The sequence below is a fragment of the Gymnoscopelus microlampas genome, assembly GCF_963454915.1.
Source record: "Gymnoscopelus microlampas genome assembly, chromosome: 22".
Lineage (NCBI taxonomy): Eukaryota > Metazoa > Chordata > Actinopteri > Myctophiformes > Myctophidae > Gymnoscopelus > Gymnoscopelus microlampas.
The window spans coordinates 10333867-10347786 of record NC_139959.1 but is presented as its reverse complement, the minus strand read 5'-3'; the positions used below and the strand labels follow the sequence as shown (position 1 = coordinate 10347786).

The 13920-nt window shown below is 43.7% G+C and overlaps 1 protein-coding gene across 2 annotated transcripts; it reads right to left on the bottom strand.

Moving 5' to 3' along the window:
• Positions 1–1551: 1551 nt before the first annotated feature.
• LOC311038700 (obg-like ATPase 1) lies at positions 1552–2736 on the bottom strand (the record flags this gene model as incomplete). 2 transcript variants are annotated; one of them, XM_084048272.1, is made up of 2 exons in its annotated part: positions 1552–2490; positions 2635–2736. In XM_084048272.1, 2 exons carry the CDS (start codon positions 2734–2736, stop codon positions 1552–1554), a joined length of 1041 nt encoding a protein of 346 aa, XP_083904398.1. The 2 variants fall into 2 exon arrangements, with proteins under 2 accessions (XP_083904398.1, XP_083904397.1); XM_084048271.1 differs by having other exon boundaries at positions 1552–2736.
• Positions 2737–13920: the final 11184 nt, after the last annotated feature.

Genomic DNA, 13920 nt, shown 5'->3' with positions numbered 1-13920 from the left:
TATCAACACTGAGAATCTTAATGAATATGTAGCCCATCAACAAGGAATATATAAACAGTGAATATGAGCATAATGTTCTGTGTATGTACTGTATAATTCATATTTACATTATATAAAGTTCAAGTTGTGTGTGCGTCTTTTTTTCTCCTTTTATTGAGTGGATCTGTGAGGTTGCGGTATACATGCATAGGACCCTGGATCCCTTTACTATGTATCTTTAACAATTCTCTGCCACCAAAATGTGGAATGCCTGACACCATCCATTCAAAGATGTGAATCACTGGTTGTCCTATCTATCAGGAGACCTCAAGGGGAGGTAAATGTATATTCCCATCGAAAGGGGGGGGTCATTTACTGCCACCTTTTTCCCATTTTCTCCTTTGTACATATAGTGTTTGTATTTGTTGATGACATGTATTATTGTGTTAATTTGTTATGCTATGTTGATGAATTGAATACATAGGACCACAATGGAAACAAAGTCCCCAGGACTTTTTTTGTGTTATCCTTTTAGCCTTAATGTTTGACTGTACCACATTACATTTCTGACTAATAAAGTATTGAATCAATCAATCAATTCCATTTGTGACTTAATCCTTATAAACAGGTTAATTATAAGGTTAGGGTTTGAAGAAGGGGATCCACACAATGGGGCGGTCATAGCTGAATCAGCGGGGAATCAGAGGATCCCCGGTTCGCCCCATAGGCCCCTGTAGTGTCGAAATAGTCTCTGGGCAATACACTTAACGCCTTACTGCACCCCGGGTGCTGTATTAATAGCGCCAACTGCTCCTAATAGTTAGGATGGGTGGATGCAGAGGACAAATTTGATGTATGTGTGAATGCACTGTGATACAATTACCCCAAAAGGAGTGGGGATCATGTTATTATTATTATTACTGTTACTAGACTGCTGCCCTTTGGGCACCGGCCTACTCGGGGACGATTCAGTGCATCCTCCACAGACAATGCAGGGGTCTTTAGATTCTGGACAACCACTTAGTTAGTACAACCAAATTCCCACTCTGCACAAACTGTCCCCGCCGGGTCATCGGCGACACACACACAAAGTTTGAAGTCGGCCCGACCGATTTCTCATCATAACCCTGTCCTCTTGTGCTATGCATTTCATACAAGACAATAGGACAATGTGTTAGGACTGTATGGCTTCCCTTGTCCTCACCACCTCTAAGGTTTTATAATGTCTTTATTCTCAAGCACCTGACATTTTGCTAAATAGTGAACATACAATACTGTATGATGTTTTCAGAGAGAGAGTGGGTGTGTGTGTGTGTGTGTGTGTGTGTGTGTGTGTGTGTGTGTGTGTGTGTGTGTGTGTGTGTGTGTGTGTGTGTGTGTGTGTGTGTGTGTGTGTGCAGAACTAATCTCACAAACCGCTGGAATGATTACCACCAAACTTCTTGTGCACACTGCCACCAGGCAAACCACATTGTTATTGCTCCCAGTTATTGTTTCGCACTGTAGCTCTCAAGGGCAGGATTGGTCTGTCTGTTGTCTGAGACCCCACTATATTGCAAATGCCTGGTCCCATTATTTCTTCTTGGGTGCATTTGGTGTGTTGAATTTGAAATTGATAATGTCTCCATCCTCCACAGTGTAGTTCCTGCCCTGTTGTCTGTATTTCCCAGCAGCCTTCACCGCATTCTCACCGCCCTCCTCTTTGAAGTCGTCGTACTTCATCACCTCGGCCATGATGAAGCCTTTCTCAAAGTCGGTGTGGATCTTTCCTGCAGCCTGGGGGGCCTTGCTGCCCGTCCTGACGGTCCACGCTCGCACTTCATCTGGTCCTGCTGTGAAGAAGTATTCCAGCTGCAACGCTGCATAGCCGGCCTTTATGATCTTAGTCAGCATGCTCGCTGTCTTCTGCTCCTCGCAGTATTCGTTCCTCTCCTCCTCGGACATGTCCTGCAGTTTAGACTCCAACGCTCCACTCAGAGGAATGACCAGTGCACCGGGGTCGTGGGCATCTACCCACTCCTTGATCTTCACCAGCCACTTGTTCTTTTTCCGGACGTAGTCTTTCTCAGAGAGATTGACAAGGTAGACCATGGGCTTTGAGGTCAAGAACAGATATTTGTTCAAAACGTCAATCTCTTTCTCGTTCCAGTCGTGGTTAAATCGTACGTGTTTCTTTTCCTCCGTCACCCAGTTCTTTATCTTTGACATGACGTCGTGTTCGGGGTTGAGTTTCTTGTCTGATCCCCTGACGGCTTTCTCCAGTTTGTCCATGATGGGAGCGATCGCCTCCTTGTCCTTCAGCCTCAACTCCTCGTGGATGATTTCGATGTCCCTCACCGGGTCGACGTGACCCTCCACGTGCTCGATGTCCTCGTCGTCAAACGCGCGGGTCATGTGAAAGATTCCGTCGCAGGCGCTGATGTGAGAGAGGAAGGAGTTTCCCAGTCCCTGTCCCGCGTGGGCTCCCTTCACCAGGCCAGCGATGTCCACAACATTTAGAAAGGCTGGCACCTTACTGAGCGGTTTGTGGAATTGGCATAAATAGTCGTAGCGCTCATCGGGGATGGGCACCCTGCTCTCATTTGGATCGATTGTGCAGAATGGGTAATTCTCCGCGGCAGCCTGGCTCTTGGTGAGCACATTGAAGAATGTGGATTTCCCAACGTTAGGCAATCCCACGATTCCTATTTTGAGAGAAGTTCCAAACCGTCCGATTAGTGGAGGTTGTTTCGGTGCTTCTACCTTCTTTGGTGGCATCTCTTTATCGCTTGGCGGTGGTACCGTTTCTTTGTGGCAGGCGTACGGATTATGGCCAAATATATGGACATGCTGGATGCTAGCACAAATCGGTGGTCGGAATATGCCCAAATATGGACATGCCAAACTCAGCACAAATTGCGGTTGTAAGGAAACTGGGTGTTCACTCAGCATGAGAAAGACAGAGTACAAAGTACAGTCTTTCAACAGTTAACCTTTGAATAGTCTCCCATCCCACATCAAGTTCTGCCCCTTTTAAATCAAATCTAAAGACATGTATTATTTCTCCTGCTTTTAGCTCAATTTGAAGATGCCCCATGGTTTCTGTCTCTGTCAAATCCACTACATGCATTTAATTAATTTTAATATCCATTACTACTTTCCTTAACGTTATGATTTTATAGCTTTACTGTTATTTATTTGTTTTAAACTTGCTTTTGTGGATTATTGATTATAATGGCCACTATGTCCCTTGACAAAGATGACTCCACAGCCACCTCCAGATTGTCCATTTCAACTCCAACTGTGGAGCTAGCAGCTTGTTCAGTTTGTTGGTACCGCCTGTGTTGATGTTTCCTTTTATGCAAACTGCAGGGTGTCCGGGGAGTCAGAGAGGAGAGATGTGATGAGTGGTGTGAATGGGGGCACTGGTCCAGGTGAGTGGGGACTCAGGCTGCCCTGCTGAGCATTTTAACAGCAGGTCCAGAGTCTTCTTACAGGTCACATACTGGGTGAAGTCCCTGAAAAAGTCCATTGAGCATCATGAATGTGTTGGGGTAGTATTACTACTACTACCATGCAGAGCCATGTGGACCCTAGCTCCTGTTTCTGTAGCGTGAGGCAGCTTGATGTACAAGCACACCGCTTGGCCATGGCGCTAGTATGTCACAGGGACTTACCCCCAATCCAACCCTTGATGCTGAGTGCCAAGCAGGGAGGCATTAGGTCCCATTTTTTAAATCTTTGGTATGACCCCGCCGGGGATTGAACCCCGACCTTTCAATCTCAGGACGGACACTCCAACCACAAGGCCACTGAGCTGGTTAATGTGTCTGGGTGCTTTGTCTGTAATCCTGTGACAGTGGAGTGGAATGATGTACGTCACAGCACGCGGTGGACACGTAAACAACAACAGCAACGGTGTGTGAGAAGTTTTATGGAATAGCGAACCGTACATCCAACAGCTCTCCATGTCCAGAGTACAGATGCATATCGGTGCTGTCGGGCAGAAACCTCTTATCTCCATATTCTAACTTTTTGTGTTTTTCTTTCGTAAATGAACGCCCTACTTGATCATACTACAGCATTACACAAATGCATAAAAAGTAGCAGATCAACAAGCTTGAAACGCCGCGTTTCGAGCTTGTTGATCTGCTGCCTGTGCTATTTTTTCCTTTGAATCCTGAAAAGTTTTGGACATATGAGGTTTCCACCCGACAAAGACGATTTCCTACATACAGTTAAATGACCGTGGTTACATCATCTGGTGTTAACAAAGACCCTCCCACCTTTCTTCTATTATACCCCCCCCCCCCTGTTTATCCCTGTCGGCTCACACTACCGCGTTCACTACCGCGTTCTTGTTCAACCGTGTTACAGTCTGGCGTTTATTCCCATTCAGCATACACATACTGCACTCCCGCCTACTGTTGGGCCTTTCTCCATGGGGCTGCTGGCTTGTCTGTCTTGTTGGCCAACGATCTCACATTCCCCTGGACTAACAGAGAGGGCAGGTATAGGGAAACCGATTGACCAGTTTCTTTAACACTATCCAGAAAGAGGCCACCTCTGCACTCTGGATGGGCATTGGAAAAAACTGTCCAACATGATGGTGGAGGGTCAGGTTTACAGACAGGGGGGGGGGGGGGGGGGGGTGGTCAGTGCTCAGCTGAGGTGGCCTTAGGCTCTTGGAGTGAAAGAGTTATTTCGGGCCAAAAGTTTGTAATGAGATGCATACTTGCGTGCACGGCCAGAGACACAGAAGGGTCCTTCATGTACACAGCATCCATGGAGTCTCCTCCTCAATGAGCTAACAGAACCGTCCATTCAGGGCCGCAAGAGCCCCGGCATTCACTGTCTGTCCGTCACACTGTAGCACATGATTCTCACACCCCAGCAGCCCTCCCTAATCGGTCTATTTATGAACGCGGTGACATATAAAACAGACATTTTAATGTCAGGCGGTCTTTTTGACTCGCACACAAAGACAATAATTGATTTACACAGCTCTCAATAATAAGGGGCCTTTTCATGAGGTCAGTGAAGTCGTCATACCCCCACAAGTCATCATCATTCCGGAGGAAGTGGTTTTTCTAAAGCTCTCTCTGTTGAATCATCATCAGGCGAGCCCTCTTGTACTGGACTGTTTTTAGGACTACTGTACAGTACTGGTTGATGTTTCTCCATCGTCCCATCATGTGATAACAAAATGGTTACGGGGAATTGTACACTGTCATTGTAAAATACCACACTGAGGCAGAGCAGTGAATTGCTTTCTGGTCTCTGGCGGTGAGGTAAAACTGTCCTTGGTGAACTTTTGCAGAAGCGTGTGGTGGCTCTTTCTTTGAGTTATAACTATCATTTGTGGGATGCACATGATTCTACGCTACTCCTCCAAAAGTATACGCGTCCCAAACAACAGGTACCATATTAGATGGGAGATGCCTAACGCCAGCGCGCTGCAAATTATAAGCCTTGATCCAATTGTGGTTTTTCCGACTGTGAAAGAAAGGGTTTGAGGTGCAGGGAGCTGTTCTGGGGGGCTTGCGTAAAAAAAAGGTCTCCCTGTCATATAATGAACCCACACTGCTATGTCACTATACCCCACAGTGCACGGTGGGTGGGTGGAAAGTGCAGCTGGATTTTATGTGTACTTCTTGGCTCTGCAGTACCTCGTACTCCCGGAGTCATACGGGAATGCCTTATTTAATCCCGAATAATCATATTTGACCCCCCCCCCCCCCCCCCACACACACACACACACACACCGACAAGCACTTGGAATTGTAGGAATTGAGGTGTTACATTTAGTTTGACTCGGTTCCACTGAAATATAGTGTGAAAATAGCCGATCTACACCTATTTTCACAGTTTTTGCCTCTTTCTTATATTATTTGACAATTTGGCCAATGTTTCACCAGTTTTTATAGTATAGTTTGTTGATTACTTTGATTAGAGTATGTTAATAAAATATAACATATACAATTGGGGTGGTTGTATTTTGTCTCCCTGCTCTTCTATTGAGACATTTAGATCGTGTCAAAGGTCATGTCTCACCTAGACACAGGATCTGACACAGATTTTGACCTGAAAGATAAAATGCATCCCCTGAGCAAGCAGGCTAGCTCTATTAGCTCAATGGTAAAAAAAAAAGATTCTGCACTTTAAGCAGGAAACCCGGTTCAAATCCAGAGTAGAAGAGGAAAGTTATGCTGCTTTAAGTCATGGGCCATTTTTTTTCATGGCCAGGGATCTATCAGTGAATGATGGTATTATTGAATCAGGAAGCCATCATGTCGGCCGGAAAAATGTTCTTTGAAAGGGGATGTCTATGAACGTCTGGCCTAGTCATTCAGCATTGTTGGGTCATGAATGCATGTTAAGAAACCTTAATAGATGGTTTATTAATTTAGTTTAGATATGCTATGTGAATCACAGAAAAGCTCTTACTCAGAGGAGAAGTGAAGAATGTGTCATGGCTGTAGAGTCCACACACTGTGAGAAAAAGAAATGAAACAGAATGATGAGAAACAGGTTACTGATTTGCATTGAGGGAGAAGAAATCCCCTGAGGTGCTTATATAAACAACAAGCCAAAGAATGGAGGAAAAAAAGGAAAAAAAGATAACAACAGCATTCAAGTCTAGTCAAGTCACCTCTATTTGTATAGCACGCTTAAAAACAACAGCAGTTGATCCAAAGTGCTTTCCAGTCAAGAGAAGACAACATCAATGACACATCACAGAGTTCAGACTCTGAGAGCTCAAAACATGATAAGACACAAATAGCCAAACATATTATGAACAGAAAACACATTGATGGAAACAAACACATTAACAGAAACAAATATCAAAAAGCAAACAGACAGATTAAAACAGAGAAAGAAGAGGAAAAATAGATACATTCAGGATGAATGTCAAATTAAATGAGCAGCAGGCATTGGGCATAAGAAAGATGCATACACTGTACAATGAAATATGAGCGACATCATGCAATAGAATAAACTGAAATGGCTCTGTGCACTGAAAACATAACTGGGGTTCTCCCAAAACTCAACTCACACCCTGTGTACATGCATCTGAAAAGTGAAGACTAAGATCTAAATGTCTTTGAAGCACAATATGTTGTCCAAGCTGTCCTAACACTGAAGTGAGGCTCACGCAGCCTTAACAGTCCCATGTAAGTCTTCGAAGACAGCCCTTCCAGACAAATCTCATGCAGCTTGTTCATTAATAATTCTGATTTAGAAAGGTGTCCGTGGCGTATGCCATTTGAAATTCCAATAGCCAATAAAACTGAAGCAGTGAGCAGGAGTCGAGTCCCCACTCCTTTGACATGAAAATGTTTGAGAACCACTGCGTTATATATCACATGGTTAATGATCTCTCTAACCTTCGGCTTGTTAATTTAAGACTAAAGCTGATCTGGAGATATACAAGCAATGGTGTCTTCAAAACCTCCAAGCGTTAAAACAATTAAGTCAGAGGAAACCGTCAGTTTATTTTAGGAACACTTCACAAAGCACATACTCTACATTCTATGAAGAGGTGACAGCCCCATCATTCCTAGAAACCTCAGTAAGGTGCTATACGTGCAACTGCAACAGGCTCTGACAAGCAGTGTTGCCATGTCCACTTATTATAAGCGACATTGGGCTTGTTTTTCTGTAAAGTTGCTTATAAATATGGTAGTTGGTGGACATGTCACAACATTTTCATGTCAAGGACCACCAAATGAATATGTAATTGTCCGTGTACCCCCATCTGAAAACATTTTGTGCCAGGTACCCCTGTACCAGATATGTGTTGTTAAAAAATATTTCAAATTTTGCAGTTTCCCCCCCAGATGTTTTTGAAAATAGCAGCTCTGCAAGTTCACAACGAGTCGTGACGTGTTGTGAGCTTCTAGATCTGCTATTTTCAAATAGCCGATGCGTATAGGTTTAAAGTGCTCATGTGTTAGTCGCATCTTTCGGGCTTAATTGTTTTCATAGACCTGGTTGCTTCTTATTTCCCTTGCAAAATATGGCAACACTGATGAAAAATGTGTCCATCATTGAAGCTGCAGACATTTAAGGTTTGGTTTACCACAATGCAGAGAGAACACACACAGGCTGATTTCCCTTTCACTTCAATCTCTCATTGTGCAATTTTAACAACATCAAAGCTTGTCACACTTGTCACACAGAAAGCCAAGAATAGTATGCACATTCTCTGTGATGGTAAGTGCTTTTCACGAAGGCTCATCAAGCTATACTTTTATGATTATTGTACATTTTCCATTGCTGCGTTCACACTGGCAGCTACAAAAAATACAAAGCTTGACAGCATTCTTTGTGTCTTAAGTTGAAACCAGCTCAACTTTTTTGTAGCTTTGTAGCTGTCGTAGCTTTTGTAGCAGCAATAAATGTTGGATTTTATCTTCACGTTGCTGGCTTACATTGAAAATGAATGGTAGCCTGTAGCTTTGTATCTGCCGGTGTGAATGCTGCATCAGTGTACCAAATGCCATCATCTGCGCGTATGGTTTCAAAAGCCATGCACCTACGAGTGGTGTCACGTTTGCTTAACCAACATTCACACACCGAGTGCTCGGCCATTAAAGGGGGAGACCCCTGGGGTGCAAAGAGCAACACAAACCCCGGTAGGCAAACCAAACGTACAGGGGGACAGGCCCTGCAAAGCCATTATACTGGCCTTGACAACACATTTTTACTACAAACACAAGACAATTTCAGACATAAAACTACTATTTCCCTGTTGCTTTCCCTGTTGAAACTTGATCTCCCTGTCTTCGCCCTTTCTCATGGCCCTGTCTAAATGTAAGCATCTGTGTAAATGGGAGGGCATTTCACTTGTTGACTCTCCTCCTTGCTTTGGGAAGGAAAGGGACCATAGGGAGGGTGAAGCACCGATGTGATCGCACTCCTCCTGGGCATCAGGCAGCACTTCATACTGGTTCTCTTCCTGTTTATCTCCACCAGGACGGAACGGCCGGAAGAACCTTCACCCAAAAGTTTTCAAATCGTCATTATGGTGGCGCTATAACAGGCTGCTTCCAGGCAGCCTGTTATAGGCTGGATTTGAATCCCAGGAAGTGATTCTTTTAAGCGTGCAGTTCCCATTAGTGGCCCAGCACATGTCGCTATTTCACCTCCAGCTGGCTGCGGAAGCATTTACACTCCATTCAAGTGAATGAGGTTTTGGCCGGACTTTACACTTTATTTTATTACCTTAGTAAACATTTCAATAAATACTTTATGTTTTCAATCACTAGTTTAAAGACGTTTTTCGATTGTCATGATATGCGTTTAATAAATTATGGTCCGATTCATTTTAAAATTAATGATGAAGTAGGGTATGCTTCTAGGGTTTCTACTGGTGCTATGCCTTCACCCAAAAGTTTTCAAATCGTCCTCATGGGGGTGCTATGCAGGCTGCTTCACATTGGGTTCACTCTTGAACCGTAAGTCGTACAATCCAAAAATGTTCTCCCGGATTCCTTTGATCATGATGTAACTCCACATCCCTGTCCATGTGTGCCTGACACAATCATTTTGTGTTTTCGTCAAAACACAAATATTTTGCTACTTTTGATTCAATGTGGTACAAAACTCACACAAATCGGTACACATTATCTTTGGAGTCATGTGATCAAGATGTACGAGTCAAATGTTTCATATTCCATAATATTTGGCTACAATTAACTTTGTGGGTGGGGTTTCGTAAAAGATGCCACAAATCATGAACTGATACGAACTGCCCCAAATTTTAATCACACATTGAGGTGCCTCTCTAAACACAAAGCCAAAAGCAATTTCACTTAGACCCATAGGGGGCACCACAAATGCTACATCACTGGTTGTTGCAGTTGTTATTATTCATATTAAAGCGGCACTATTTAACTTTGGTTTAATGAATACATAATAATATATAATTAAATTATATAATTTTGTGCAATCTGTGATTGGGGCGGTTGTATTTTGTCTCCCTGCTATTCTATTGAGACATTGGATTGTGTCAAAGGTCATGTCTCACCTGACATGAATTTTGACCTGATATAGTCAAGATTAAATTTATCCCCTGAGCAAAAATGTCAGCATGTAAGCAGGAACCAGTTTCAAATCCGGGGTAGAAGAGGAAAGTTGCGTTAGTGTTGCTTTAAGTAAAGGTACCTGTAAAAAATAAACCATAACATTGATGGTTGGTTTGTGTGTACATTTTCGGCACACTTCAGCAGTCTGAGAATGAGATGTGAATGACAACTTCCCCTAAAGTAGTACAGGAAGTGCACTGAGGTTATAATGGTAAGATGGCGAGTAGATACAGTACGTGCTCTGCTGCTCAGCAGAAGTGAGAGTCCATCTGACGTGGGGACGCCCCCAAAAAGGAGAAAGTAATCGTTTTCACAAGATGTCGGTATGCATATAGGGAGCACCAATTTCCCCTGACAAGTGACTCAGAATGAACACACCTACAAAAGCACATTCAGGTGAAATTTTAATCAAATACAAATAATGTCATGTACATTTTCCACTGGGGACAACCCGTTGTGATTCAAAAATAGCTTTGTTTCAGTAACAGAGTCATTGAGGGTTGTTTTGAAGTTCCACACAATTTTCTCATACATTTGAGAGTCTTTAAACTTGATTGATGGTCTCAAATGAGGTATTACTGTGGGCAATCAAATATATAAAAAAGAAATAAAATAAAACAAAATAAAGAAATATTCCATGAGATTCTGTTTGAACAGAACTAATAATTACAACCAATTTAGTCCGAGAGAGAAGGATGATGCTGAGCCCACTGACACTGTGGGAGCCAACCCACCCACGGTACAGCTAAGAGCGGAAGGGGGTGCACCACCTACATGGACACACAGCGGTGTGACAGCGGCGCTAGCAACGTAGGAGGGAGTGAAGGGTGTGGCGATCCAGGCGACCCGAGTTGGTATCGGCTAGTCCGCACCCTCACATTGCTACGCATCGTATCGCATAGTCAGTGCAATCAATCATTAGTTTGGATGCAATGGACAACTATTGTATCATTTTACAGATAAAAAGTATGCTAAAGCAGGGGTCTTCAATGTTTTTCAGGCCAAGGACCCCCTACCTGAGAGAGAAATGAAGCAGGGACCCCTACTACTTACCCCTACTACTTACTACAGGGACCCCTACTACTTATTGTACAAAACTGTGTTGAAGATTTTAAAAAGTACAATATTTCCCTCTGAGATGTAGTGGAGTAGAAGTGTGAATGGGGCGGCAGTGGCTCAGGGGTAGAGTGGCCGCGTAGAGTGAGCTGGAAAACCGCAAGGTTCCCAGTTCGATCCCGGGCTGGGGCGCTCCCCTAGAGTTAGTGTCGAAGTGTCCTTGAGCAAGACGCTGAACCCCTAATTGCTCCCGATGAGCAGGTTGGTGCCTTGCATGGTTTCCTCCGCCATCGGTGTATGAATGTGTGTGTGAATGGGTTAATGGCACAATCATTGTAAAGCGCTTCGGATAGAAGCGCTATATAAATGCACCATTTACCAATTAGAAGTAAAAGTGTTGAACATTGGAAATACTCCAGTAAAGTAAAAGCACCTGTACTTCTAAAGCACATTGTACTTAAGTACAGTATTTGAGTAACTGTACTTAGTTACTTTCCACCACTGGATGCGAGGGATGCAAGCAGATCCCTGATGTCATCACTATGACATCATCATAGCACTGATGTCATAGACTAGCCTCTACATATACTATGGTAATCGGGTAACCGGGTAGGGTATATGCATTCCCAATTTGCTCTGTTCCTTACTTACATGGTTCCCCAGCAGCCTGGTCAACTCGCCATGACATGTATCCATCATGTACCACGTGCTGCTCTCCATAGAAAATGAATCTGGATCTGTCTACTTGACATCTGTATGCAGAGTTCCCTCATTCCAAACAGGTCTCACTCTGCAGAGAAAACCTCCCAAAAGGCTATTTTGCTATCACCACCGTACACAGTACACGCCGCTTTACTGGCAGTGCTCTGGGATAAATTCCATCTCATACTCCGTCATAATTCCAACGTTTAAATTCAACCTCACTGAAAACCTCAGCAGTCGGTTGGTGCAGAGCCAGAGAGCCTGATGTGTGTGGATGCCAGGAATGGCCTGGTGGCCAAAACAGCGAGGCCTTTTGATATATATCGTGCATTGAAAATGCACAGTGGCAAATGTCTATACAACCTCTGACAGCTCAGTACACTGTGGCCGCGTTGGCAGTATATAGGGTGCACTGGCAGAGCTGACATTACTTTAGGTTTGTATCATTATTTGGGACTCCAGAGCCAAGCCTTTGATTAAAGACTTTTGTCCAAATGTACATTGGAACTTTATAGCCTTTTACTGCGCCTTCCTTTATACAGAATGTTATTTTAAGGAATCTCTCTAACCCAAACAACGTGATGGGTTTAAATGAAATTTTAAAAAGTGCCTGACTGGCTGGGCTGGCAGAGGGAGAGCACTGGAGCGTGATTCCTGGAAAGTGCTTATCCACATGTGGGCGGTGCTTATCCACATGTGGGCGGGGCCAGCGGGAGGATCACTGGGACACCAGCAAGTTGCAGCCTGTGTGACCGTTTGACTCAGGAGAGGGCACACTACTACGGTATGCACCACTGCTAAGTACTGTCACTGTAAAGCCTAATGTATACTTTGCTGCGCAACAGTGTAGCTCATCGTAAATAATGGATTTTCAAGCGATAAATGCGGCGTATCAATTAGTCTTAATAAAAGACTTCTTACACCGGCCCTTTTTCTTATATGGTGACTCAAACCCTTCACCTCCAGGGTGCTCTGGGAATGATTGAGTATGGAAGATTTGGGACTGGGAATTTAAAAAACAAAACAAAAACAAAAAAACATTTCAGTTGAGATAGTGTGTTGTATAATATTAGCTACTTGATAATGGAAATACAGTATGTCTACTTGTGATTCTGCGCTCACAAGCGCACGCACACGCACACGCACACACACACACACACACACACACACACACACACACACACACACACACACACACACACACACACACACACACACCTGCGCTTAATCCATTATTACATTACAGGAACAGTGATTTAAATTGAAGATTAGCTGATGAAAACACATTGAAGCTTAATGCTCCTCTTCTATTTATAATTCTCTGCATAACATAACCTCAGCAGCCCTGAGTTCTAATTGTAGTAGACATGAAGCCTGACAGACCTGTCTAGCCTACCACTCCTTCAAATAACAACTACCTTAGGTTTAATTATTCCAAGTCATTTACTCTGACAATTCTTCAAGCTGTGAGCGTGCGCGCACACACACACACACACACACACACACACACACACACACACACACACACACACACACACACACACACACACACACACACACACACACACACACACACCCCCCCCCCCCCCCCATTGATATAGCGCCTTCATCCAAAACTCTTTACTATGTGTATCACATTCACCCATTCTCACTCCAACAGTAGAGGCAACCATGCAAGGCAGTTAGGGGGTTACGTGTCTTGCTCAAGGACTCTTCGAAACTAACCAAGGGGGAGCCAGGGATCAGACGGGAACCTTCTGATTCCCAAGGGGAAAATTCTAAATAGATTGATTGATTGAATACTTTATTTTATTAACATGTTTGATAACAGTACAGCCGTAGGTACAGCATCTGCTTCCAAATGTACGTAATGATACAATTAACAATTTAACGTTCTATCATGCCCAACCTTCTTGGTTCTGGACCATGTACTGTATGCATAATCACAGGCAATGTGTGCAATTGTGGGCAATTTGTGAGAGGGATAGTGTCTTTCGCAGTAAAATGTTCTATCACACATTTTACAGCTCTGTTCTTGACATTTACAGCGAGAGTCATAACAAACATTTGGTATGTGAATTATGCTAATCCTTGAGCAGCCTTCTCCAGATAA